The following is a 26,925-nucleotide window of genomic DNA, read 5'->3' as shown; positions in this document are numbered from 1 at the left end:
AAAAATGGTCTGGGTATCATGCATGTCTTATATATTAAGACATATCAAAGTGATGGACCAGCAGACTGCCGTCCCCATTTCTGGGCAAACCTTTGACTGAGAGCATCCTGCCATGCACGAAAACAACCCATTTACAACCGGCTTACACATTTGTCAATTTTGATTATGAAAGTAATCTTGGCCTCCACACATTGTTGATACAAGTGTTTATGTCACTAAAGCTGATAAGATATTTAGGAAAAGCACATGAGGCAGACGTGACTTTGGTTCCCATCTATGGAAGTCTTTTTTTAAAGATGTGCGTTATCAAGTATGTCCGGCTGCTCTACGTGATTAATACTGTGATACTGTGCCGACTGATTCATGCTGAAACTAACGTTGTTGAGAGACTCTTTAAAATAAAAACTGAATCATTAATTATCATGGGTTTGATTATGTTTGGTGGCTTTTGGTGTAGATGGAAACACACTGTTCATTCAGAGGAATCTTATTGATGCTGTATATGTTGCTCACAGAAACAAAACCCTGCTTTGACTATATTTAAAAAAAAATATATAATTATGAGAGGATGTTAAGCTCATTATATTTCCACAGCAATATTCTGCTTTGCATTCACATCTTGGAGCTTCCCAGAACGACCCGTCTTATACTGCTGGCCACTAAAGAGCTCATGTAGAACAAACAGGGGGTGAGTTACATCGCCATGGGCAACTCAAGAGCCACATTCATTTCAGCTGCTCAAATCCCCCTCAGTTGATGATCCCATAGTCCCGGATCCTCTTCTCCCTCTAAGCTACCTCAAACCTCATTGTTCAAGTGCATAATGGTAGTCTGTGTGCCTTTTCACTGTTGCCTATTCTGAACAGCAGGTTGCCAGTGCTTTCATTACAGTACGTACAATGCAAACGACAGCCAAGTGAATGGTAATGGTGGTGGTGGTGGGGGTGGGGGGAGGGGCTGCCATAAACCTTCCTGAAGCGTCCCATGACGGTGAGGATGTCAGAGCGGAGGGAGAAGCGGGAGAAAGCTGGCGTGCCTCCCGGAGCCTTTCATCTCCTGTTGGGAAGCGTCCTCTCTACCGACGAGCTCTTTCACCAGACGGCAACACCGTCCATCAAAGTCTCACAGCATCTTGGTACCGTGGTGGCTTTTAATGTGCGATCAGGTGATCACGCACTGCCCCGGAAACTCAGGCTAAAAAATCACAGGAGGTGCAAATTCATCCAGTTCAAAAAAAAAAAAAAAAAAGAGCATTCAAAAGTAAATACACCGATGTGGCTTTAAAACCAATTCATGCATCGGCAGTTTCATTATGCAGTCACTGAAATAGGCTGCGGAGAAGGCCGGGTGGGAAATTAGCTCGCACTAATAACAGACACTGCTATTAAAACTCTCACTTTGAGAAACACTCAAAGAAGTTGGAGAGACCTTTGAGCTTCGCTCCCATTCACTCCCATTGTGTTTCATTGTATGTGAAGGCCTGTGGGAGAGAAAGCCAGCGCTGTTATCACCACAGTTATCCGCTATTATAATTGCCCTCCAGCTCGCTGCAAAAATGGCTACTGAGGATTATGATTAAGGTGAAATGAAAGGGCAGCGTGACAGTAGCGGGAGCTGAGAGGAGGGAAGCATGTTTTATGTGTGTGTGTGTGTGTGTGTGTGTGTGTGTGTGTGTTTAGGCTGGGAGTGACACTTTCTGCCCCATTCTTCAGGTTCCTGATGATACGAGTACACATACAGTTCAAACAAAGGGTTTTCCATTCAAATTCACAATCCATGAAAACAACATTCATATAACAACACACTCCAAATGATATTTTGTATGCAGACGATCCAATGTTGTATGTACGTGGCTCTTCTCAAGCTCGAGCCGTGTGGATGTTCCCGTCTGCCTTCAACATAACCTCAAACCTCTGCTGAATACACAGAAGACTCGATATGATTTATTCACATAGACCCATATCAATTTCATCTTTCATCTGGCCATCAGTCGGATCAGCAGCCCGAAGCCCAGTGAATATTAACATTGGAGAATGTGGAAGCCGGGATGTTTTGGGCACTTTTTGTTAAAAATGAACTCAATAACTAGTTTATTAAACTCAATTTCGATGAACCGTCTGTTATCAAACTGGCACAGAAAATGAAAATGAAAGATAAAATTGGATTTCTTCTACCAGAAAAAGAACTGCTCGGTGCTCAGTGATGGAAACATCCTGAACCTGAATGCTGCTTGTTCTCCTTTCAAATCACGTGATGCAGTTTGCCACGAATAACAAAACCCTCTGTATAACATTTAAAACACTCGACTCGTCCTCGGTCCCATCAAGCAGAAAACTACACACCACCATAGTTAGGTGCGTCCCTCTAAAGCTTCCCCTGAAACATCACCAGACCAAATCCATTCATTCTGTAACACGTGATGCTCAATAAGGAGACAATGAACTTGCTTTCCAGTACTTTGCACCACATAAATGGGATATTTTAAAAAGATCTGAGAAATCTTAACCTCTCATCTCATTTAATGTATATAAATGGTTTGGACTCATTAAACATGTCTGTAGAGCTGTTAATACCAATGTGCCGATTGCTTCCGTTGTATTCATTCTCTCCTGCAGAAACGATCTGATACCGGATTAAATAAAGGTTATAGGCTGTATGTTTTCAGTGTTTCTACCCTTTTGTTTATTTTATTACAAATATGTATGACTCTCACAGATGCCCAAGAGGAGACCTGCTGTGGAGATCGTTAGGTGGGAAATCATAAAACAAAACCACAGAAAGTCTCTAAAAGAAAATATGCCATTTTTAGCACCGGGTTTGCCCTTAGTAGGACATCTGCAACACCAAACAGGAAGTTGCAGCAATACATTGCAGCGCAGAACAAAGAACAAGAACAGTAGCTGGTTTGTCCTTTTTTTTTTTATTTATTTATTTTTTTAAATCACCATCTGTGCTCTGAGGAAAGAACACAGCCCCATGTGACCTTTAATCATCTGCAGCCAGAGTGACAGTCCTGTCTATCTACTGACACACACACACACACACACACACACACACACACACACACACACACACACACACACACACACACACACACACACACACACACACACACACACACACACACACACACACACACACACACACACACACACACACACACACACACACACACACAAGTTTAACGCCATGCAGCAGAGTAGGATGTCTGACAAGCCGGAGGCAGTTTGGCAATATTAGCACCTCGGGCTGATCATTAGGGTTCAGAGGGAGTGCTGGCGGAGCAGACGTCCTGTCATGGACGCCAGCGGGAAACAGGAACTTGTTCCAACTGAAGACTTTACATGGAGGTTGACATAAGAGCACCGGCTAATAGGGAAAACGATCAGGGTCCAGGATGCAGTCGGGCGAGGCTGGTGGCTTTAAGGTAACTTTCTGGATTTCAAGGGGAGTCTGCAGTATGCGGCATGTGCTCTGTGTATTCAATAAGTAGAGTTTCATTCCACAATATTCAATAAAATATTCTTATTTGACAGTCATGATATCTGAAATATAACAGTTCCACAAACCATTTTTTTGAATGCATTAATCAGTTATTTCCAAACACCCATTTCGGAGTACCACTCATGCCGAGTTCCAGATGTTGAACTTGTGTACCAACACTCACTATTCTGAGTGAATAAGTGCGTTCAAACAGGCAGTTCACTACAAGCACCAGGATGATGCACTCAAACAGGTCCAAAACAGAAGTGTGAAGCGCTGAACACTTTCCACCCTAAACAGTCGGAAGCAGAGGAAGTAGAGGAAGGGGGCGGGGCTACAGACGTAAGGTATTTCCAAATAAGGTATGTGAGGAAGGTGCAGCTGTTCCTGAATACAACACAAAAGTTTTTCTTTTTCACGACTGCTGCTGAACAGAAGCCATCCACCCTGTCCAAATTCAAGCACTGCACAAAGTAGGAGTCCTCGCATGCAAGAGCCTTATTTGTTAGTGTACTCAGAGAAGTGTGTCATCTGGAACACAGCGTCAGCCTCTTGTTTTGAAATCTAACCCTACATATGTAATCATGACTCACCAAAGTTTTCTCGGGCTCCTGCTGGGACTCCGAGGAGGACTCCATGGTCGTGTTAAACCAGTCAGGTGTGTCAGTGCTGCCCTGACGACTGCATATCTGTCAGGAGGAGGAAAGAAAGCAACAAGTGTCACGACAGGAGGACATGAATACAACTTTCAACGTGGCAATGTGTTTTAAGGTTTTTAAGAGTATAATATGTTGAATATTCAGTCATGTAGTCTAAGCAGTTATCATTTTGGCCTGGAATGGCACTGAAATGTCCAGAGTGGCCTCCCACATCATGTGGGACGGCTAGTTGACATGACTGGACTCATTTGCAACATCGTCGTCCTCGTCTATTAAACTTCAGGACAAGCAGGCTTAACTGGCTGTTCACAGGATGGAAGCAAAACAAAAAAGGATCACTCTTATTTTCATCTCCGTATCCTCACGCCCTTCTCCACCCAAACAAGTGTTCTGTAGCTCCAGGTCGTCAATAAACAGCCTGTTTCCGATGCAACCAGCGGGAGGACGGAGAATCAGCCTGCCTGTCAGCTCGCTTCCCCAGAGAGTCCTGAAAAATTCATTCTTTCAATCTATCTTTTTCTGCCGGCCCTCGGCTTGTTTTCCCTGGTGGAGTGTTGGAGCGTGACACCGGTTTTAACCTTTATCTATCCAGGGAAAGTTTGTGCTGGCTGCCACTTAGCTGCTCCACTGGACCAGCCTGGGAATTACTGAAGGGAGCATCAGTGAGAGTACCTGTTGTGGGTTACTTAAAGAACCCAACGACTGCTGGTGGATTCAGGGTCGGGTGTCCAGGAAAAGTTGTATTTTATTTTTTTCACCTAGCTGTTGGACATTTGTTTTTAAATACATCTCCAACCCGTGACTTTGCTGTGTACACGAGCACAAGCAGATAAAACGAAAATAGATTTTATAATTCAAATAATAAATCAAAGGACAACAAATCTATAATTATTATGTAGAAATATCCCCCTGAGGCAAATATGTGATGAATGTATAATGAGGTTATGGATTGTGGCGCTAAAAACTGTTCATCATAGCCCACCATGAAGAAATGAAACATTGACTAAGAAACTGTAATTAATATGGATTCTCATCAATATGATTAGACACAAACACAAACTATAGACTAGAAATCAAATGCTTTGTCACTTCCTCTTTTGATCATCTGATGTAAACAAAACAGGTAACCCTGACAGAGAACCAACGCTTTGAATTCCCAAATCATCAAAGTTGACTCTCCGTCCCTCCCACCCGTCCCTCCACAATCGCTGTACACAAACTAAAACATAGACCTGACCTCAGTGTTTGCATTTCTAATGCCAGGGCCAGCTAAATGCTCAACATGAGTTCATGAACAAGTTTGACCATCTGTTAATTACACCATGCTTTTGGGGAGAATATTTTGGGCGGAGCAGCTTCCTGCCTACATGTGGCTGTTTCTAAAAATTGCTTTCAAGATTATAGCAGGCAGCCACTTATGCTGATTGCTGTTCGGTGTTGATATTTGAATGGTATGAAGCTAGTTCGCTCCACCTGAGAGTCCACCTGATCAGACTGTGGTCACGTGTCACGTGGCAGTAAAGTGCTTCAGTGGCGCTGAGGCGGGAACGACCACGGCTACAGGCCGTCGTACCTTAAATACACTGGCAATACTTCTGACAGCTGCTAGACACTGATTCCAAAAACATCCCCGACTCACTGAGATTCAAAAAGTCCCAACTTTTGTACCAACATTTTAAGTCAATAGCTTTTTTTTTTTTTTTTTTTTTTAATTATTGTCTCTGGTTTTAAATTCAAGCTCTCTAATTAATGTGGTGATCATACAAGAAATGATTGCTCCATGATTAAGATTTGAAGCCTTATAGAAGGATTATAGTGCAGCGGCCCTGTTATCACAACGTAGTTAAAGCAGCTAATGTCAGTGCCTGTGTGGACCTGCTTTCAGAAAGTGTGCTTCGGTCTGAGGCGTGTTCCTCACCTGGAAGGTCCTGACTCCAAAAGGAAAACACGGTGCCCAACATAGGTTTCACTTCTGGGCTTCACACTGACTCTAATGCAAAAAAAAAATCTGGGTCACACTTTGCTTCATTCAGGAATAAAGTCTATGATTACACTACTCACTGACCTAGATGACTTTAGTGGGCAATTTGTCAAATAAAGCTGTGGAGATTAAATTAAAAAAAACAACTAAAAAACTAAAATATTTAAACCATTAGCTATGTTAATAAAGGATAAAAAAAAAAATTAAAAAAAATGCATACTTTGGTTTTGCCCGTGCTTGAGTTTATTCACTGTTGAGATCAGTAATTTTATCAAGAGAAAAGGCAATCTCATCCAGACCAATGAGAGCTCAGAGGCAGTGCAGTACATTCCTTATGAAAACATAGTGAAGCTCATTCAAGCCCAAATTGAGAAAGACAGACTAGCGAGGATTAAGATCTTCTGCTGCCAGTGTTGAGGAAAAATACTGCAGCTTTCAACAGGTGGTTCTGTTTGGTTGAATCATAATAAATGATCTAATAAACTGATCCACACCTAAATCTTCATTCTTCTTGGGGAAACTTTCAGACAGACGCACATTTATGAAGTCTCGTGTCATTTAGGGAACGGGTGGGGAGCCGACGCCAATATTAGCCAAAGAGGTTTCTTGTGAAGGTGCCAAGAAGTAAGCAGTTTAAGAGACTCTTTAGAGACAAATAGTGCCTAATATCAGACAGAGGACATCCTGACAATGAGACCCTCACTAAATCCCTTTACCAGTCGTTGGGCTAAAGTAACGCTCCAGTGCTCCAGCAGCCTCTCGGCTCCAGCCAGCACACACTTCATCTGGCCTCATTTCTCAAGGACCCATCTCGCTGAGACAGATGCTTTCTACTTTTTTTCTTCTCAAAGCCAGCTTTTGCAACCATCCCATGACTCAGTCTGGAGCGGCAGCCACGCCACCGAGGTGGGAAATAACTGAGAAATCAGAGAATGTTTTTGTGGCAGTGCGAGAGTTTTTTTTTATTATTATTATTATTATGATTTTTGTCAACATTTACTGCTATTATATAGTCGAGGAATGATAACTGAACATCGCTCTGGGATACACAAGGTGTCGTATCTCAGCTCCGGTCATACAGTTACTGCACTTTACTGCCGTTAACTTTCATTTTCAGTATTTGGCTGACGTGTTCTCAGCAGAACATGTGGCTAGATTTTGCTGCAGCTTATTACTTTTTTTGGATGAATAGATGTGCATTGTTTCTGCAGCTGACTGGCCTGTATTTGTTCTCCGTGGGCACCAGCATGCATCATGATGCTAATCCTCATGTGTCCTTGTTTGTGGTGAGTTGAGGTTTTCTGGAGCGAGGAAGCAGCACTTGTAAATATGTGTACTGACACCGGTGACCTGTAGCTCCGTTCATGAGACCTGGTCAACACCGACGGCAGTTTGAGAGATGGAAGGGAAAGTATTTCTCTGGTGGTGAAACCCTTCAGTGAAGTCTGACCACTTGTTTTCCTTTGAGGGAAATTACGACACCCATCTGAGTGCAATCTACACAAAACTGCCACCTAAGATTCCCTCGAAGTTCAGTTTTAAACATGTTCCAAAAGGTGATGCGAGGTGTCGCGCCGGGCGAAAGTGACAAAAAAACTCATATCTTGGCATCTTTAAGCTGCATGGATGTCCACGATATATATCTCATTACTTTCTAAGACGCTAAATGTTCATTTGTAGGTCAAACAGATTGTAATCAAAATAAAATGCTAAGACAAGCAGGTTTCCTTCCTCCTTTTGGAAAATATGCCCCTGTAAACCATGGAAATGAAAAGTGATCTATAATAAATATCTTATATTAAATAAAAACAAGCCTATCTCTGAGAGCGCTCCCTCGGTTGTTTTCAACATGAACAGACCGAGTTGCTGCAGACAGCGTATTGTCTTATTTAAACTTGAAAGTGTTTCTCTGTTCGTCGAATCGATTTTGCTGCTCTGTCTCTTAACTTGCTATAATCTTCATTAGAGCGGCTAATTTCTCACCGTGCATTTATTCACAAGCTATTAAGGTGCGCTACTTACTTTAGCTTAGCAGTTAGCGACGGCCTCTCGCTCTCTTGCTCAGTGTGTCTCATGTTTACTTATTCCCCTGCCTCCTTTAATGGTACCTGTGATAACTGTTGTTTATTTTCTGTGACAGTCTCATGCTGTGTGCCAAATGGCGTACTTGTGTACCAACACTCACTATTCTGAGTGAATAAGTGCGTTCACACGGACAGGTACAGAAACATGCGGTTCACTACAGGTACCAGGATGATGCTCTCAAACAGGTCGAAAAAAGAAGTGTGAAGCGCTGGATGCTTTCCACCCTAAACGTTCGCCAAATTGGCTCCGAAGAGGAAGTAGAGGAAGTTAAATGAAGGGGGCGGGGCTACAGACGTACACAAGTTTCAAATGAAGGCGTCAGAGGAAGCTGCAGCTGATCCTGAACACCTCACTAAAGCGTTTCTTTTTCACTGCTGCTGCTGAACAGAAGCATCAAGTGTGTTTATCAAGTGTGTTGAACAGAGGACACGAAAAGACGGCCATTTCTGGGTAAAACCATTTAAGCTGCAGGTATTTTGGCGGGCGATGTGTTCACACGCTGAGGTCATTTTCTGCAAGTTCCAAACTGCAGTGTGAGACAACACTACTCTGTCAACATCTCTGCACAGTGGCAACATGTACGGGCTCGGTTTCTCTGCACTCATCAGTATCTCTTATAATTATTGCTTATTATTACTTCTGTTTGGTTTTTGTAATTCACACGTCAAACTCCCTTAATAAACACTTTACCAGCCAGTGACAGACAAGCCACTCTGCTACGCTTCCATTGTCTGGACTTTCTCCCACACTTCGTTGACAGTGTAGGCTGCTTCACGCAAGCTGGCACATCACGGTGCGCTTCGGCTGCACCACAGCGGTCGGTGAGCTGAGAGCTGTGAATCGCTGCCAGAGATGGAGGGCGAGCGCCCGGGGAATCCTAAAACTTGTGGCTTGGCAGCGGTCCCAAAACAAAGCCGGAAACACTGAGGGGTTTCTCCTCCCGGCCAAGAGGGATAAAGCTGCATATACTGAGAGACAAAGGCTATTAATGGCCAAGTGTTGGTTTTATGAAACACGACGAGTATGACCAATGCAACACGCCGGCATTAAATACCACCGACCTCCCTGACAGTAACAGTAACAGTAACAGCCTTCAGGTGTTTGATTCAGGCTGATTACTGTTTACGTTTTAGACTTCTTTTTCTTTTTTTTTTTGCCTCTTTGACTAAACTTTTCGAAAAATGTAGAGCTAAAGTTTACAGCTTTTCAGAACAGGAGATGTTTGCCTTGCAGAGCAATTATGGTCTAATTACTGTTTTAAATATGGTCTAATTATGGACATGATTCTCTTTTAATTAGAGGCGCACAACAGTAACTATGGTTTGTCAAGTACTAAAAATACCAGATACAGATCATGTTTTCAGCAGACGATTTTACCATAAATATACACTACATGACAGATAATGCTTAGTGAGAAAATAATGGAAGCAGAACAGAAAATTGTGGACCGAAACTGCAACCGTACAAATTCCCTGATTTTGATTGGGTTTAGATTAACGGTGGAGCTCTGCTCAAGGGCAGGCGGGGAGAGCAATCATTTCAGGATCCTAAGCTGATTGTAGTGATGTTGATGTCCACTCTCTCGAACAGGGCGGCGACTCTCCGACTGCCCGGGAGGCACATCAACCGAGGCCCGTCACCGCTGAGTGTTTGGAGAATGATTACCGCTGCTTTAGTGAGTCACGCGGAGCGACCGGCCTACACCACTGGAATCAGCCAACTGCAAACATTGTGTTGCATGTTGGTTCCCGACCTTTTTTTTCCCCCATTTCAGTAATGAAATTCTCTGATATTCTGAAAGGCCTCCACTGCCTGCAGTTATGCTCGGGGATGACGAAGCTTTTCCGAACACCTCAAGCATCCCTGTGAGTTTTTAAAGGTGAAAATGTGTTGCTGCACAGTTGATTGCTCCAGACAGCAAAGGTTTGTCGAGCTGCTGTGGGCTAAGAGCTCCCAGCTGCTTTTACATGAGCGAAATGCAACTGTTTACAATAATGCTGCAGTACAAAATACATGGAATTGTTTTGTTTGTGATCCCGTGGGAATACCGAAAACGTCCGTTTGTCTAAAAGTAGTTTTTGAATGATGTTGTTCGTACCATTAAACCACTCGTCAATATGACCAACGCCTGCTAAGAAACTGCAGACGGTCTGGTCCTTTGACACGTCCGCTGACTCCACAGATGTCACAAACCTCATCTTCAGGCGAAGTATCATCCAGTCGAATCAAAATCACCGACTGGGAGCAGCTTTGTGGAAGAAAGGCGGCACACGAACTACATACTGTGCACGCACGCTGCCTCAAGGTCAAGAGCCGTAAACCATAACTAAACTATAAATAAAAAGATGACAGCGATGCTCGTGGCTTGGCAGAGCTCGAGTTAAAGTGGGCAGAGCAGCGCTTTGAGCGAAAGGCTAAGATTAGTATGCTAACAGTGCAGTCAGCAGATTAATATTTACCATGTTCACCATCTTAGTTCAGCGTGTTGGCACGAGAACGCCAAATGCTTTGAAGGTATTTGGTGATAAAAACAAGTTATTGCATCATGAACATTATTTCTGTTCACTTCACAGTTGAAGCATGAATAAATTGAGAGGCAAAATGCTGTCTCTGAATATTGTAAAATAAAAAAAAAATATTAAAAAAAATCTTTAAGTTCATGAGGCAATGCTCAAATTAGACCTCCTGGGTCCGATGTCATCATCCCCCCCACCCCCCGCTGCCTTACTGCTAACATGCCCTGAAAACACAGTTGTGTGACTATAATACGGTCTGAATGCCCACTGAAAATAAAACGTGTACAATGACAACAGGAATACCAAAACACACACAAACTGTTCTACAAAATAAGCAGCTTAGCTAACGATTTAAAAACAGTAGATAGACATACCTTAAAAAGAAATGCTCGTTACCATGTGGAGTCTCCCATCCCTTATAGTACTGTGGTTTAATGCTGTTTTCACTTCACCACCGTGAGCCCATTCACACATCCACACGGTCACGTCCAGATCGGAAATCTATTTAGCATCAGCAATTCAACGATAACATAGCCCAACCCAGCTGGAAGTAATTTCCTGAAGAGGAACAAACACGCACCTACATTAGAAATGTCGGCTTGCCGGGAATGAGGCGCAGATGGTCAAACATTGTTTTCAGAAATGCTCTCTATGAAAAAAAAAAACACAACAACAACAACAAAAACCCAAACACGCGGGGAAAGGGGAATTTAAAGTCTCTCGGTCCAATGTAATCTGCTGCTTGTCCCAGTTTGGTGCTGTGCTTAGAGGGAAACGTCTTTAAAGAGAATTAAACCATGTAGGTCAGGGAGTGAGGAATATTAATCAAGCATGCAGGCAGAGGATTGCCCAGCGAGACCACAGAGGATCCAGCACTTTCACCAGGATCAGGATCACAATCACTTTTCAAGCCCCGAGCAAGGACAGAAAATGTAGAAACAAACGTGATGCACGTAGAGACTCAGACAAACACAGTGACATCCCCTTCAATGGAACTTTGGTTTACAACAGTGATGGAGCCTGGTAGATATTACGGCTTTGCAAAATCAAATCTGTGGCAGCCATCCCTGTAACACAGAGTAAATCTCATCGCTGACCAGATCCTGTATCATAAATACAGTGTGCCTTTATGTTCCATGTCTGCGTCCAGACGATGTGGCTGGTCGGCGTGTACATCTGTCATCCATCTAAAGGAGAGGAAATGATGGATTTAAACAGCAGGTTGCCGCAGAAGTTTTGTTTTGGCCAAATCTCATCGACCAGAAACAATCTGAAGCTGTGCTGGAAAGATTTGACAAGTTATTGCCCAACTTTCTGCGAAAGGACTTCAGGTCATCTCACACAGACAGAGTTCAGAAATCTGACTTCAGGACCTGAATGTACAGTTTGTAGGGCGAGCATGAATCTTTTAGAAAGCTCGGCGATGCAAGAGGCTAGCGGTGCCGTACATACCTCCCAAGTGGGTTTTACATTTCACTGTTAGTTTATTTATATCACAACACTTCTACAGAGCAACAGTGGACTTTGCATGTACTTATAAAACCCGAGTTACAGCCAGCTGACTTACTTTGTCTTGTTTAATTAATGAATAGGCGACGACTCCTGTGCAATTGCCGTATTTACAGTTTTTATGAAACTTATTCTGCTGCGATTACATGACAGAAAAGTGGTGGTGGAAATGAATGTATTTCCTTGTAAGAAATCCAAAGTATCTCAAGCTCGCTGTCGTTTGAGTATTTATTACAAGATGAAATATGGAAAATTATAAGAGCGTACAAATCGTCAAACATGAACCAAGCGAGTACATCAGATTTAAACAGAGTCACAGGGACACTTATTCAGCTGAATAGTTTTGGAGAGAGTCTCTACACTCGCGGAGAGTCCAGAAAGTCTGACCCCCTCCTTGTGAGGAGGCGCCCTCTTCTCCACCCCTCGGGGCGCTCAGCATATACATCCATCACTGGTCATCTGCACATACGGACCGTGGATCCCAGTTGAGAAAGGTCATGTGTCCCCCGGGGTAGAAAAACACCGCTGGACACAAACACGGATCGATTACATAGAAGGGACATGTGGTTTGGATATACCTGTTTCACCTTCAAGAACGCCCTGTTGAAACAAGGACCTCAGGTCAGCGACAGATCGGTCACATAGGAGGAATCTCCCTCCGACAAGAAGGAGCTGACTTCCGAGTCTTTTTCTAATTTCCTTAATGTTCTCTTCACTCTCATTCATCTTCATCGCCTTCAGAAACAGTGCGTGCTAATCAAACACCCCGGGGGGGGGGGGGGGGGTCTCCGTACAGTTCAATCCAGGACTTCAGTTGGATACGAGACCTCCTCTGTCTGAGACAACTTTGGAATCCAGTCAGAGAAGTCAGAATCGTCTATTTATGCCTCCGAGCTCACTTCCAGAACAGACATTTTAGAGATTGAGGTCCATCTGGAACATTTTGGCGGTTCACCAGTTAGAAATGAAAAGCCAGCAGACCGGGGGGGTTTTCTATTGATCATGTATGATGTGTTCACTAAGACTGGCACTTCAAGCAAAAATACTATTTGATATACGCTGAGAACTTCGCTGAGTATTCATAATAAATAAACGCTCCCCCGCAGCGTGTACAGCAATGACAGCTGAACACACACACACACACACACACACACACACACACACACACACACACACACACACACACACACACACACACACACACACACACACACACACACACACACACAAGAAGACAAAGAGACCTCATTTCAGTTTTTTGGGGGTATTTCTTTAAACAGTTCGACAGAACTTTTTGACAGCTGTAGTGAACTTTGCAAGTTTCTGCCGTTTGTTCAGCGGCGCGTCATCACACATCACACCAGAGCCTGGTGACAATGTTCACTTCTTCTAATCCTTTTTCTATTCAACGGCCGTTGGCAAACAGCTTGCAGGTGCGTTCGCGCCACCTTCTGACGGTGTTAACGCATCACTACCTGGTGCCGGTAAAAAAAAAAAAAAAATCGAGGGAAATAAGAGAAGGCAACGGTCACATTAACGATGAGATTCTTCACTGTTTTATGACTATTTGAACATAATGAGCCAACCCTGCACACTACACATTTCAATCAGCTTTTCTGCATGTACACAACCTGCCGCTGGCATTCAAACGGCAACCATGAATGTAGGAGTGAAGCCCCTGGTCGGTTTGGTCCGATCACAATTCCAGTGAAGTGAATTCAAACAAGACGGCTGAGTCCTAAATGTTGACAAAAATAGACAAAAGGAAGTGCTGCTTCGTTCAATTCTAAATCTGAAAATGCACTCGTAGCTTTAATGGTTAATTTAAGGTAATCACAAATATGTTGCACTTGTTTTAATGGACATTATTTATTCATTATATTTCAGAGTATACAGGCCAAAGTCTTACGATGAAGCATTATTCTTTCTTTTTTTCCCCCCGTAATAACAGTATGCAAGCATTTGAGTGTCTTAATGAAAATACCGCACCCCCACCCCCACCCTATTTGTATTCATAGTAATAAATGAACATGTCAACAAGTGCAGTCGAGTGATCTCGTCATGTGTTTGAAATACTGTTTGGACAAACATGGAGCTGTATGGCCCAGAGGAATAAGGTATCTCAGGTATCAGGCTTTTGTTTACTGTAGAGCAGCTTATCCTGATTATAATAGCATCCGCTTCCATCAGCTGATAGAAATTCAAAGCCACACTGATCAGCTCACGTGCTCCTCCATTAAAGCCACTTTCTACACCCTCGCCACGACGTCAACCTCAGCACACCAACACAGTCGGATGGAGCACCGTCCAACAAGAGACAAGACCACTGTCAAAGAAATAAACCTGCTTCACAATAATACACAAAGACTATTGCTGGATCCCCATGTTGAAACAGAACCCCCGTAATTCATACATGTGACTCTTTGAATAATGAACCCGGTTAATTGTGTGAGAAACACGCGTGGAAACAAGCACCAAGTGTGTCACCTTGCAAAATTAAATCACTTCAGGATGCAACAAGGTGACTCAGCACTCAACTAGCATCCATTTATCTGGTCCATCAGAGAGACAAGTGGATGGGAATGCTGATGAAGAGGAAGACGAGGAGGAGGAGGAGGATCAGAGGGTCTCAACTCCGATGGTGTCAAGGAGACTGTGGTGACCTCTGTGTGATTATTAGAGAAACACTGCGGCTGCTTCGCTCTTGAACCGAGTGTGAGCTCGTAACGGACAGAAGGAACCATCGCTGTCACAGAGGCAGCGAGGAAAATCACAGAGAGAAGCGAGCCACGGCTCCACCACCGAGCTGCACGGGGAAATGGGCATGACGCATGCAGCTTCAGCTGAATAATATGTGTCTGTTTGTGTGTGTGATACCGCTTGCATAACAGAAAAAAAGGGGGGGGGGGGGAGAAAAGAGGGAAAAAAAAGAAGATGCGAGGCGGAGACGCCGATACGTTCGGCTTAAAAGACGCAATCATTCATATCGTACGTTTCCAATGATTTCTGGGCGTCAGGAAGAAAGGGAGTGCAGAGGTCAGGGTGGCGAGCGCGTGACCCGAGAACGACCCGCAAACCGAACAACGAGAGGAGAGCCGGTCCACGGAGACGTCCTCTCTACGACAATATGTTTCACCTCTTCACGTGCAGCTGGGATTTTAACAGCTATCTGCAGTCCAACGTCAGACTCATCCTGAGCATCCTGGTACCAGGACACGTCATCAGGCGTAAATCAGTGATGTGACCTCACTGATCTACAATCTGTGGTCTAAAACCTCCTTTCTACATGCAGGAGATACACGGCACGAAAACACCCGAAGAAAAAGAGAGAGACGATCAAACAGAGGATCGTAAACAGACGACATGAACAGATCGAGTGCAGGTGAACCCAAACACAAGAGACCTACAGGACGGGAGGGAGGTGGAGGGGAGGGAGGTGGAGGGGAGGGGGAGGGGGTGAATGGAGGACCTACCTCGTGCAGCTTGGGCAGCAGAAAGCTCCATTACATTCACAACACAGCCTCCGAGAGACGGAGACGGAGAGAGAGAGAGAGAGAGAGAGAGAGAGAGAGAGAGAGAGAGAGAGGAGGGAGGGAGAGAGAGAGGGAGGGAGAGAGACCTCGAGATGACATCACCGTCTTTGTGTCCCTCCTCCTCTGAAGTGTAGCGGAGCAGCAGGGAGAGAGACGGACAACGCTGGGAGCTTTCTCTGCTGCACGGCGCCGATGTCACCTCAACTAGTTGGGAGTGTACAACCCCATCAGAGCGCTTCACACACTCTCACACACACACACACACACACACACACACACACACACACACACACACACACACACACACACACACACACACACACACACACACACACGCGCGCACACGCGCACACGCGCACACGCACGCTCACACACACACACACGCACGCTCACACACACGCACGGACACGCACGCTCACACACACACACACGCACGCTCACACGCACGCTCACACACACGCACGGACACGCACGCTCACACACGCTCACACGCACGCTCACACACGCTCACACACACGCTCACACACACACACACACACACACACACACACACACACACACACACACACACACACACACACACACACACACACACACACACACACACACACACACACACACACACACACACACACACACAGGGTTTAAACACCTGAACTAGATGAGATATGACGGCTCGCAGCAAAATCTTATCGGTTAAATCCGAGTTATGTGAAAACAATATGAAAGCCGACCATTTCTAACCCGAACATAAACAAACAAACAGGAACTCTTAAATCCACGTTACAGAGGAGGAGAACGTGAATCACCCAGCAGGTGATTGTTGCTTTAACAAAAGGGTTTTCCACTACCTGTCCTGCTTAGTGCTACATTTCACAGTAACAATACATTTGCTTTAAACTATCTACAATATCCCCACAAAATGCCATTAATATATTTGCATAAGCATGTAAGCTGAAATAAATTGAATCCAGTCAGCAACATTTTTGAATTGTAAAACTAAAACTCAGGCTCTTGATGAAGGAGCTGACTAAAAAGTTATCCAGTGTACTACTTCCTGTATTTACTAGTGTTTATGTGGCAGGAGACATTTCTTATTTGAGTGTGCGAACCACACCTGCAAATCAATTCCACTGGCAGAGCGCGCTGCACCTTGACACTGCAAAGCTCTGCTCTTCACCTGCTTATCTATCTCCTATTTGTTTTATGGCGTTTTGTATAAAAGCAAACTTTAAGCTGCCAGAGCCTTTTTGAAGACAGCTCAGTTTATAGGAATACGTTTTATGTATCGAGCGTTATATGTGTTTATGATGCAGAAGGAGCTGTTGGGGTATAAAGGTTCATTTTACAAACCAGTAAACATCCTTTAAATTCATTTTAGGCTCATTTCCTTTGAGCTGACTTTTTAGAGTTGACAGAAATAGAAGAGTGCTGGTCAGAGTTACACATAATCAAGCAACATCTAATTGATTCGTTTGTTCGTTTCCTTTTTTCTTTATCAATACCTAAAGTATCTTATAAAATGCACGTATGAATTACAAGAGCCTGCTATTATATCTTCATATTCACAATTGCTTTTCTCATTTCTTAACTGGTGATGAACTTTTCCGCAGGAATCTGCCATCGAGTGTCTCACAACATCTAAATGAACCCTCCCTTTCTTTTTCTGCATTTCCTATTTCTACACCAGCTTCCACGTTACTGCGGCCACAGGAGCTGAAATATGACCCGAGCGAGTGTTTGCTTGTAACACAGTGACAACGATTTGGAAGAATTGGGTGGAAACGAAACCCTGAATCTGGTTTCTATTTTCAGATTAGAAGCATGGCAGCGCGTTCACTTGACGCGCCTGTTGTATAATTTACTGTGATGTCATTGCAAGTTTAACGACGAGAAAATGTTCGTATTGGATATTAGCTTGTTGACGTAATGTATCGCACCACTGCAGTCGTCATGGTGACGTCATGACTTCATTAAGTGTTCAACTCATGCACAGCAACAACCAGCGCGGCTGCAGGCGGTTCGATTTTAAACCCAATCTGAACGTCATGCTGAGTTACTGTTGAATACAAACTAAATCACCGAGATCCTTTTAGAGGAGAATATTTGAAAGCGAACCGTTTCATTTATCCTGATGTTAAACTATAATACTTATTTTGTTGCAATGTGCTTGACATCATGAATAAAATACTTTTCTTTTCAATAATATTTTACAGCCACATCACCCAGCCCTGGTGTGTGCAACATGGAGGATGAACAGTATCTTTGTGTGTGTGTGTGTGTGTGTGTGTGTGTGTGTGTGTGTGTGTGTGTGTGTGTGTGTGCGTGCGTGTGCGTGTGCGTGTGCGTGTGCGTGTACTGCACCAGCTGCAGTGGAAAACATGCTGCTGTGTACATGAGGGAGGAACAGGCAGGTCAGAGCAGAGGCCGGTCACGTACACAAACACACGACATCACAGCACACGTTGACCTGGACGGAAACATTTGGATCAGGTGTGTCTGCAGGTAGGGCTGATCACAGCTCCGACCGCACCACGTCCAGCGGATGATCTTATCCGAGTCACCTTACAGCCTCCTCAGTGCACCAAGTATTTTAAGCCAATAGAGCCCTTCAGTGTTCTTGACCTCCGCTACACGCAGACAAAAATGTTTTTTTTCCCCCCTTGAATTTCCATAATAAAGTCAGAGCACCTTCATGACCTAAAAATATTCTCCCTTCACTTGTCTGTGTGTTGTTTCCCTCAAGGGTAAATAAACAGTCTGGCTTCTACAGCGGCCGCACGCCACAAATCACCGTGCATTCAAAAATCTGTTCTACTGTGCAAAGCAGCATTTTGCAAAATTAACACAAAAAAAACATATATATATATAAAACCTGTTTTTTTTTTTTTGTGGTGGGTGTGGTGGGTGTGATGGTGTGATGGTGTGATGGTGGTGGTGGGGGTTGGGGTGGTGGAGGCAGGAAATGAAGAGAATCTTCAGCAGCTATCATGTCTGACAGTATCAAGCTCACAGTATAAGGTGGTAAACTGCTGCGATGAGTAAAGACTTTTAGTTCTTTAGCTTCTACAGTCAAATATTTTGCAAAGACACATTAATCTAGCTGAAGCGCTTTCTAGTGTAGCAAGGCCTTAAATATATTTATGCTCATCTAAAGACCGATTTTAAATGCAAAATGCACAATTCCTGTCAAATAAATTTAATCATTTTTTTTCTACGAGAAATGATCGTGTCTTTCGCTAAAATCCCTCGTTATTGGATGTCTTGTGGTTGGTGTGAAAATAGTTCCATTATTAAGTAGAAATTAAGCCTCAAAAAGCTGGACGTTTGGGGGCGAAGTCTTTGTGGGTTGTTGCTTGGGCCTGATCCATACAAACAATGAGTTTAGGTCTGGGGACACCAGACTAATCAGACATACCTCTCCTGGAAAAAAGTCACTGGCCAACTAGAAACTATCAGTCATATTCCACTTCAATATTCTCCCTCAGCATTTCCCTCCATCTTACAAAATGTCTGCAAAGAAGCTTTCGAATAAGAGACTGGGGAAGTTCCTGTGACCTTGGTGAATAGTGCACAAGTCATTGTCACATGAGGACATCACACCCTGGCAACAAAAGGCCATTCGAGGGGGATTAATAAGCATAAAGACTGCTTAAAAATAGAACAAAAATGTGTAATGTTGAGTCAGTTTTGCCCAAAGAGTGACACACACTGACTAAAAGTTGTTCCAGCCTGGGAGAGAGTGAGATGAAGGACAGAGCACAGCCCAGGCCTGAATTCAACCTCAGTGTTGAACAAAGGAGCTGGTCCCGCCACAAATAACAGCAAATATCTGTCCAAAAGCCTGCACTCAGCAAAACCGGTCCAACCTGAACAGAAGGCGCAGAGATGCGTCTCAAGAGATAACTTCTCTAAACAGCGATTAAACAAAGGATAAAAGATGTTTGAGACAACACAAAAGTGTTGATAAGAACAGCAACACAGAAAAATAAGCGAAAGTCAAACTTCAAAAAGATGCAGAAAGGTTTTGTTTTCAATCACGATCAGCCAAGAGATTATAGATAGGTCTGAGACATAAAGATGGGAATCAGTGATGTCGTCACTTACATCGTGTTATGATTGCTTGTAACACTGGAGATCCCGAGCTGACACCTGAACTCTTAATAATTGGATATCAGTATCAGCTGAACGGTTTCTGGTCATTGAGCTTCCTCCTTCCTCACCGGTCTGTCACGAGTGGCTCAAATCATCCGAGACATAAGAGGTCACTTAGTGCGGGAAAGTGACACCCGAGTGGAAATTCTATGTGAATAATGCAAGAGACACAAGTATGCGAGTTTGCGATCACAGAGTCGGCCCCTCTCCCACCGGGCCGGGGCTCAGCCTCCGGGGATTACTACAGACGGACCTCAGAGGCTCAAATCAATACCTGTAAAAAGCCTGAAGCTGCTGCAGTTTGGTCGACTATAATACTGGGAAGCTCTCTGGTGTGATATGAAATTGAACACTGTACACACTTTCTGAACATGAGCTCTGAAAAACAGGGCCTCAGACAGGCTCATCAAAAGCAATGCACTGTGCCTCCCTCAAAGAGCTGCAGCTGAATGAGTGAATTAGGACACGAGAAAGCAGAGCAGGGATAACACTTGTAACTCCTTCAGTTTGACAAGAAAGGCCGAGTCCAGTGGAGACCAACTGTGTTCATGAGCAGATCGTCATGTTAAAAACATCATGGAGCTTTTAAGTTTTAATGCTACTGATGAAATTTGATGCTTTCATGTGGGGACAGAAAATGGCCATAAAAAAAAGGACAGCTAACACATGGTTCATATTCACTCTGAGTGCTTGAGGAAAAAAATTATGATCCTGACTTATGATGTTGCCAACTAAAACAAGGCCATTTAAAATGTGCTCATCTTTCAGGATGTGATCTGCACGAAGTCTGAGATGCATATCAGTTGTATCTGGTTGAAAAAGAAAAAAAAATGAGAAAAAAAAAATGTCTTATTGAAAAAAATGCTGTAAAAATTGAGAGTGTAACTAAAATATGAAGAGCACTGGGACCCACTTGTAGCGCTGGTCCTGCTTTGTGTATCACATATGTTTTGTCTTTGTCCCTGCAGGAAAATATTTACAGCCACTACAACTAAATCCAACCCTTTAAAAACTCTGTCCTCCTGTGGTACATGTCCTCAGTACAATGCTGGGTGTGTCTGTGGTTCCACTCACCTGCAGCTCCACACCCTGCGCTGAGGCAAGTCTTATCTCAGCTCGACATTCATGAGACAACTCATTACACAATGTTGTTGGTTTTTTTGTGGGGTTTTTTTTTTGAGAGGGGTGGGGGGTGGACTGAAGGTTTGTCAGCTGGTTGTGACAGTGGGGCAGCAAAGAGAGATTTCACAGTGTGGGGTGAGGCGGGGAATCTGACTCACTCCTGTAATGATTAAAAAGCTGGAAACAGACGTCTTAAACCGACGCTTCGTTCTACTTATCAAAGTCCTTCGCATTTAAAAAGCTCAATAAAGATGGAAGGAATAGATGTGAACACGTAACAGATCATTCACCCAGCTATAAGGAACACGGGCGCTTTCACAGTTTTGGCCTTGGTTTTCTGAAGAATGTTCCTGATGAATTCAAAAGGTGCAGATCAGCGTACAACCCGGCGTACAAACTGAACACGGGTGAAGCGGAAATAACACGAGTTCTGACTGGAATCTTTACTGTTGTTTTACCGGAGAGAAACAGATGAGAAGTTCATTTTGTGTTACTCAACTCTCTGCTGCCCACCTTCTGCCCACCTCGCCCGAAATACAAAAGCTCTTCTGCATATGTGCGAAAAAAAGAATATTTTGGAAAAAAAAAAAGTCTTATGTTGTAATTGAATTTCAGAGAAGATGGAGTACCAGGTGAGGAACTTAATATTAGGACTATTACATATATCAATTCGCTCATTTGGTGAGAAAGATGGCTGAGGCCGTTCTAAGGGGGACATTTAATGTTTTTAATTTTCAAGAAGCATTTGCTGCTAATCTTAACACTAAAACCCTTTAAATTCATCGTTAAACCCATTTTCTCTAAACGTGAAGCTTTTAAACATGGTACAGGTCTACACATCACATTTATGACCGCACAACTGATCCATAATCCGCAGGAATGGATAAAACCCACAGTGAGCAGTACATGAAGGGTTTTGTCTTTGAATCTCTACATTCATGAAGACACATTTGACACGATTTCATTCTCATTTGTCCTCAGTATGATTCTGAAAAGCATACAAAACTGACAACATGATACTTTAAAGCTTTAAAGTTTGGCTTTGAAAGCAGTTTGAAAGCTGTCTGTGATACAGGAGGAGGCAGCAGTTCAGGTGGGCAGTAATGAGGTTCCTCTTCCTCCAGAGCTATGCTCTGGAGGCCTGACGGGGGCGGACAGTGAAGTTAATGAGCTGGGACTTTTATAAAGGGCTTGAAGCGCCCACGCTCTTTCATCAAATAACAAATCCAGCTCGGCAGTGGACGAAGTGCAGGCCCGATACGAAACAGATGCAGTTAAGCCAGCCCTGTCACCGCGGAAGACGGGCGCAAATTAGGCAAATTAAAAGTATGTTTGCTCAGTTTTGTTTGATGTTTGGGAGCCAAAGGCAGCGAAGCAACAATGAAATGAAAAGCACACACGGTGCCGCGGTTTCATTGGAATTAAAACAGCTGTTTTTATGGGTAAGCCTCAGCTAACCTTCTCACGGACGGTAACAAAGGCTGCTGAACTACTCGCTCGGGAACAGCAGGCCCACGTGTACCCTCATTTGTGTGACGCTGTTAAATAAATCCACGGTGAAGAGAAGGGACAGGCAACTAACTATCTCACTTTGAGCACATCTGGCATTTGTCAGAGCAAATGCATCCAATCAGCCAAACCGCAGCCAGCGGCCCGAGCGGCCCAGCTGGGAAGATTACGCAGCACCGATGCACTGAACTTGGCATTTTCAATAACTTTACGAGAATCAAAGCATTAGCTATGAAACCTAATAGTCTTCTGGAGGCGGAAAGAGACAAAGGCTTGTCACTGGACTTAACTATTCCACGGTTTCAGAATGTTTTAAAGCATCTTCATATTTATCCGTGCGCGTGTGAAACCCTGCCGAGCTGCAGAATGACTTACCGCTGGAAAGCACCACTCCCACATCAAAATGCACATTTCCTCTGGACGTCATGAACTAAAACAAGAAAAGGTGGACTACAAATAAAGGAGGCATTTCTCAACGCAATATGGAATTCATCAATTTCGTAAACTAGGAGATCTCACAGTAGCAAAACAGGTTTTAGAAAACAAACGATTCAAGCCACTGTTATTTCCGGTGTAAGATAGTATGCAGGGCTGGCCGACAGACAGGTTGCTACGAGTCACAGTCAGTTCTCACATTCAGACAATTGCTTAATATTTGCAACAGCAGTGAAAGCTACCAGATACTAGAAGAGTTCTCTGCCAGCTGAAATGCTTGATAACAAACCTAATCTGCATTGAACTCGTGTTCTGTTGTAACCTCAGGGGAACGATGACGCACTGCTCACCTCTTCATTAACTGTATGAAAGCTTAGCCTGATCATTTTTTTTCTCCATTTTATTAAGGAGAGATTAACTTGTGTATGCATAAGAAGAACAGGGATGGTGTGGATTAAGAACTTCCCCGCTCAGCAGAGAATTAATGGAAAAAACAAGACTGAAGAATAAATCAATCAAACCTACTTGTCACATTTTGCCCAACCCATTTTATAAAACAATAAAACGCAAATTAAAACTGCGGTGGGCACCTTACCGCTCTGTAAAAACAGGTGGAGAGGCTATAAACTGGCCCATTAATGAGTTTAGCTGATTAATCAGATGTTTTACAAACAATCAAAATTGTCATAACCTGGCTCTGAGAGTGGCTCGGCTGTGCCGCCTCCACTGGTTACATGGAGGCTCTGAACACAAGGTCATGGTGATATCGTGGGGTCTGCCCGTGTGAAATAACTCATCTATAGTATGGCACGGAACCATTTTTTCCCCCCCACAAATCATTATGCTGTCATTTGCTAAAATCCCTCCTTCTGATCGTAGCTGTGGTTGTCCATCTGTCCTTCTGAAAAAAAAATCTATAATCAATAAGATATTAGGATTCAAAGATTAGTATATTTGGGGACGTGTCTAGTTTGATTGACAGGTCTGGGGTGCAGTCAGACTTCTGCTATTGGTGGGCAGGCGTAGTGTGCTCGGGTTCTTAAGTCGGATCCACCTCTAGTTCCTCCCCAGCTCGCCCAAATATGGTCACTTACGAAAAACTAAGATGGCCAACGGTCAACGTCACGGATGGTTGCCTCTTTGGGCTAATGGCCATATCTGATCATCTGAGGGCCGCTTAAACCTAAAATATCTGTCTTAATGTGACTTACTTCTGATAATAATCCAAATAACTGTTAAACACCTCAAGAAATAGCCATAATAATCCCTCGATTTCATGAGATTGGTGCATTGCCACTCATTTATGTTTTCCATTGAAATGTATCATCTTTTTTAGACCAGTGTAGAAATAAGATTTTTCAGACAGCGATTCCCCGCTGCATGAAAAAAAACCTTCAGATTATTCTGGCGATATGGTCCCCAGGTAAACAGTGGAAGAGCTGATTTTCTAGCCGGGCTGACGAGGGGCATTCAAGTCATATCTGACCATTATCAGTTTTATTTCTCCCGACAAACATTATCTGTCAAATATACAACACAGCACTATCAGCTCCGGGCCACCATGGCTGGACCAGTCATCTCAATGAGAGCTCGGCATCCTGATTTTCCAGACTGGTATTATTGTGCTGACCTTTAAAAATCTACTATCAATGGACCTCTAGCAGGGCCTCATGTGGATATACAGCTTCCTGTCCCACAACTAAAAGGTTGCTTTGCATGGAATCTTAAGCGTGCGCCTAATTTACCGAAGACTTATTTTTGTGAGGAATAAATATACAACCTGTCCAAAAAGATTTCCACATACACACTTTCGGTAAATGACTAGTAGATGAATAAAAAGCCTCTCTCCTTGGAACAAACCCATAATCAATCAGCTTCATTAACATAACTGTGCATCCAAAAGTAAAAGTTCCACTAAAGCCCTATTTCTCATGGCCACAGGTCTCCCACAAGTGCTTTCCAACAAGTTGTATTGACTGGAAACTAAAAAAACACTTGCTTTTTTTCAAAATATTTTAATGAACAAATTACTAAGCTGATTCTCAAGATGTATAGCAATAATTAATTAAAAAAAAAAAAAAGTATTGACAGATTCATTTGTCATTAAACATATTAGTTTTGGTCCTTAACCAGGCAGACCTAAAGGGTATTTCTTATTTATCATATAATATTTTTGTATTTATTTAGAAGAAATAAACACTTATTTGGATTCTGCTCTGTGCACACCACTGCTCCAGTGAAATGATTTCAGCGTCTTCATTCAGTTCAGTGGGTTTTTTTCCTGTGCAAACATCCCAAAGAAAAATGATTTATTTCTGTTTTCCGGTATTGACAAAAATAGGCTCTGCATTCAAATTGAAAGTTGCATGTGTCTGCAGACTGTGGTTGGAGAAAGGCCGAATGGAAACTCCATTTGACTGGCAAATGAGCTGGTTGCTCTTGTGACCTTGGATTGCGCACCTCAACAAAAGTTTGCCGTGGAAAGTCTGGGATTACCCGTCTTTAATATGCACATAAGCAGAGGACGGAAATATGGAAATGTAGGATATGACTGGCAGCGCCTAAACTGGGCACACACGATGTCCACGCATCATAAACACAAATCACCTGAAGTCAACTGCAACTTTGAAAAACATTCGTTCAGTGTCTTTAAATCTGATCGCCATGCAAAACCACGTAAATTGTATTCAATGCTTCCAACATGAATTCATGCGTTTCATTACATTTAACGAGACACACAAAAAAAATGACTTGGCAGACCTTCGAAGGTAGAATTAACTTTACCCACAGTACGGGAGGCTTCACAAATACACAAACTGAGCAGAAAGTAGGGCGCAGAAAGCTTCATGAAATCTCAGGTGGATAAAATAACAGGCTTGATATCGGATACCAGATATCAGCCCAACATCCACCGGATGAACCAGTTGTTTGACACAATCAGGAAGAGTTGCTGCCGCCTGTCAGGCTCCCATTTCTCCTCCTGGTTCCTGTCAGGTGAAAGCGGTAACAGAGCACCATCAGGGCCGAGGAGGCTGCAGGAGGAGGCTGCAGGAGGTGCAGCGGGCTCACATATGACCGAGGGCGATGCAGACGTGCAGCAGCACGTCCAGCACCGCTGCACGTCTCGGAAATGTGCCACATAACGCGAAAGACAAATAAAGAGTTTAAAAAAAAAGAAGCAGCAGCTTCTCCCATTAAAGGCTCAGAGACGTGATATTGAAGGAAACCCATATAAAGCATTCATTCACCTGTTCGCGACGCGGCAGTCAGTCAGCTGACGGAAACCACCTCTATCCAAACATGGGCTTTTTGTTTCCCCTCGAAATGTTCGCACTGTTGGGGCAGACGCAAGGACGTCCGTCTCACGTACCCCCCCCCCCCCCCACACACACACACACACACACACACCCTCAGCCCCGCTAATCCTGAATTATTATATAATAGTGCGCACTGCCCGTCCAGGACAGTAACCCCGACACCCATACAGCGAATTAGCAATTAAGCTAGCAGCGTTTCATCAACTGTAACAAACGGCAGCTTTCATCGGGGGGGGGGGGGGGGTCGTGTTATTTTCCTTGCGCGGCACTCACCTTTGCTTCGTTTGGGTGGGGGTGGAGGGTGGAGGGTCTCCCGGTAGGTTGTCTGACCGGCTCCGGGAGGGACACGGCTGGGTGTAAACACTGAAGCAGCCCCCGGAGACGCTGTTTGTTTGTCCGCCTGCTAGCTGTTAGCTGATGACGTCCCGGTGGTTATTCACGTGACTCGCTTCGGCGCGTGACGGCTCGCGCGCTCATCAAGCCCGGCGGACCGACGTCGGTCCAACATCAAAGTCCGGCAGGTTACAAACGAACTTCCTCACCAGTCGTACGCTTTCTACTACCGACCCACCGCCGACCTCCAGCCCGGCTGTGAGCCTCCAGTGCGCCTGCACGGTTCTG

The 26,925-nt window shown here is 43.9% G+C and overlaps 1 protein-coding gene across 8 annotated transcripts in view; it reads right to left on the bottom strand.

Moving 5' to 3' along the window:
- Positions 1 to 26,925, bottom strand: part of osbpl8 (oxysterol binding protein-like 8) — a 101,118-nt gene extending 74,193 nt beyond the window's left edge. For 6 of the 8 annotated variants that reach the window (XR_011311556.1, XR_011311557.1, XR_011311558.1 and 3 more), the window contains exons 1-2: positions 26,578 to 26,924; positions 4,077 to 4,172 (exon numbers count right to left, since the gene is read on the bottom strand). Coding sequence is in view for 3 of the 8 variants with exons in the window: in XM_069713143.1 (XP_069569244.1) it covers positions 4,077 to 4,121 (45 nt within the window). In the remaining 5 variants the exon portion in view is untranslated. Of the gene's footprint in view, positions 1 to 4,076; positions 4,173 to 26,577 lie in introns of those variants that run through there. The other 2 variants (XM_069713144.1, XM_069713148.1) reach the window with 2 other exon arrangements.

This window comes from Brachyistius frenatus, unplaced genomic scaffold (genome assembly GCF_029030835.1).
Source record: "Brachyistius frenatus isolate BFR_SWC_R1_liver_20210118 unplaced genomic scaffold, ASM2903083v1 Contig_116, whole genome shotgun sequence".
Lineage (NCBI taxonomy): Eukaryota > Metazoa > Chordata > Actinopteri > Embiotocidae > Brachyistius > Brachyistius frenatus.
This window is presented reverse-complemented; position numbering and strand designations above follow the sequence as displayed.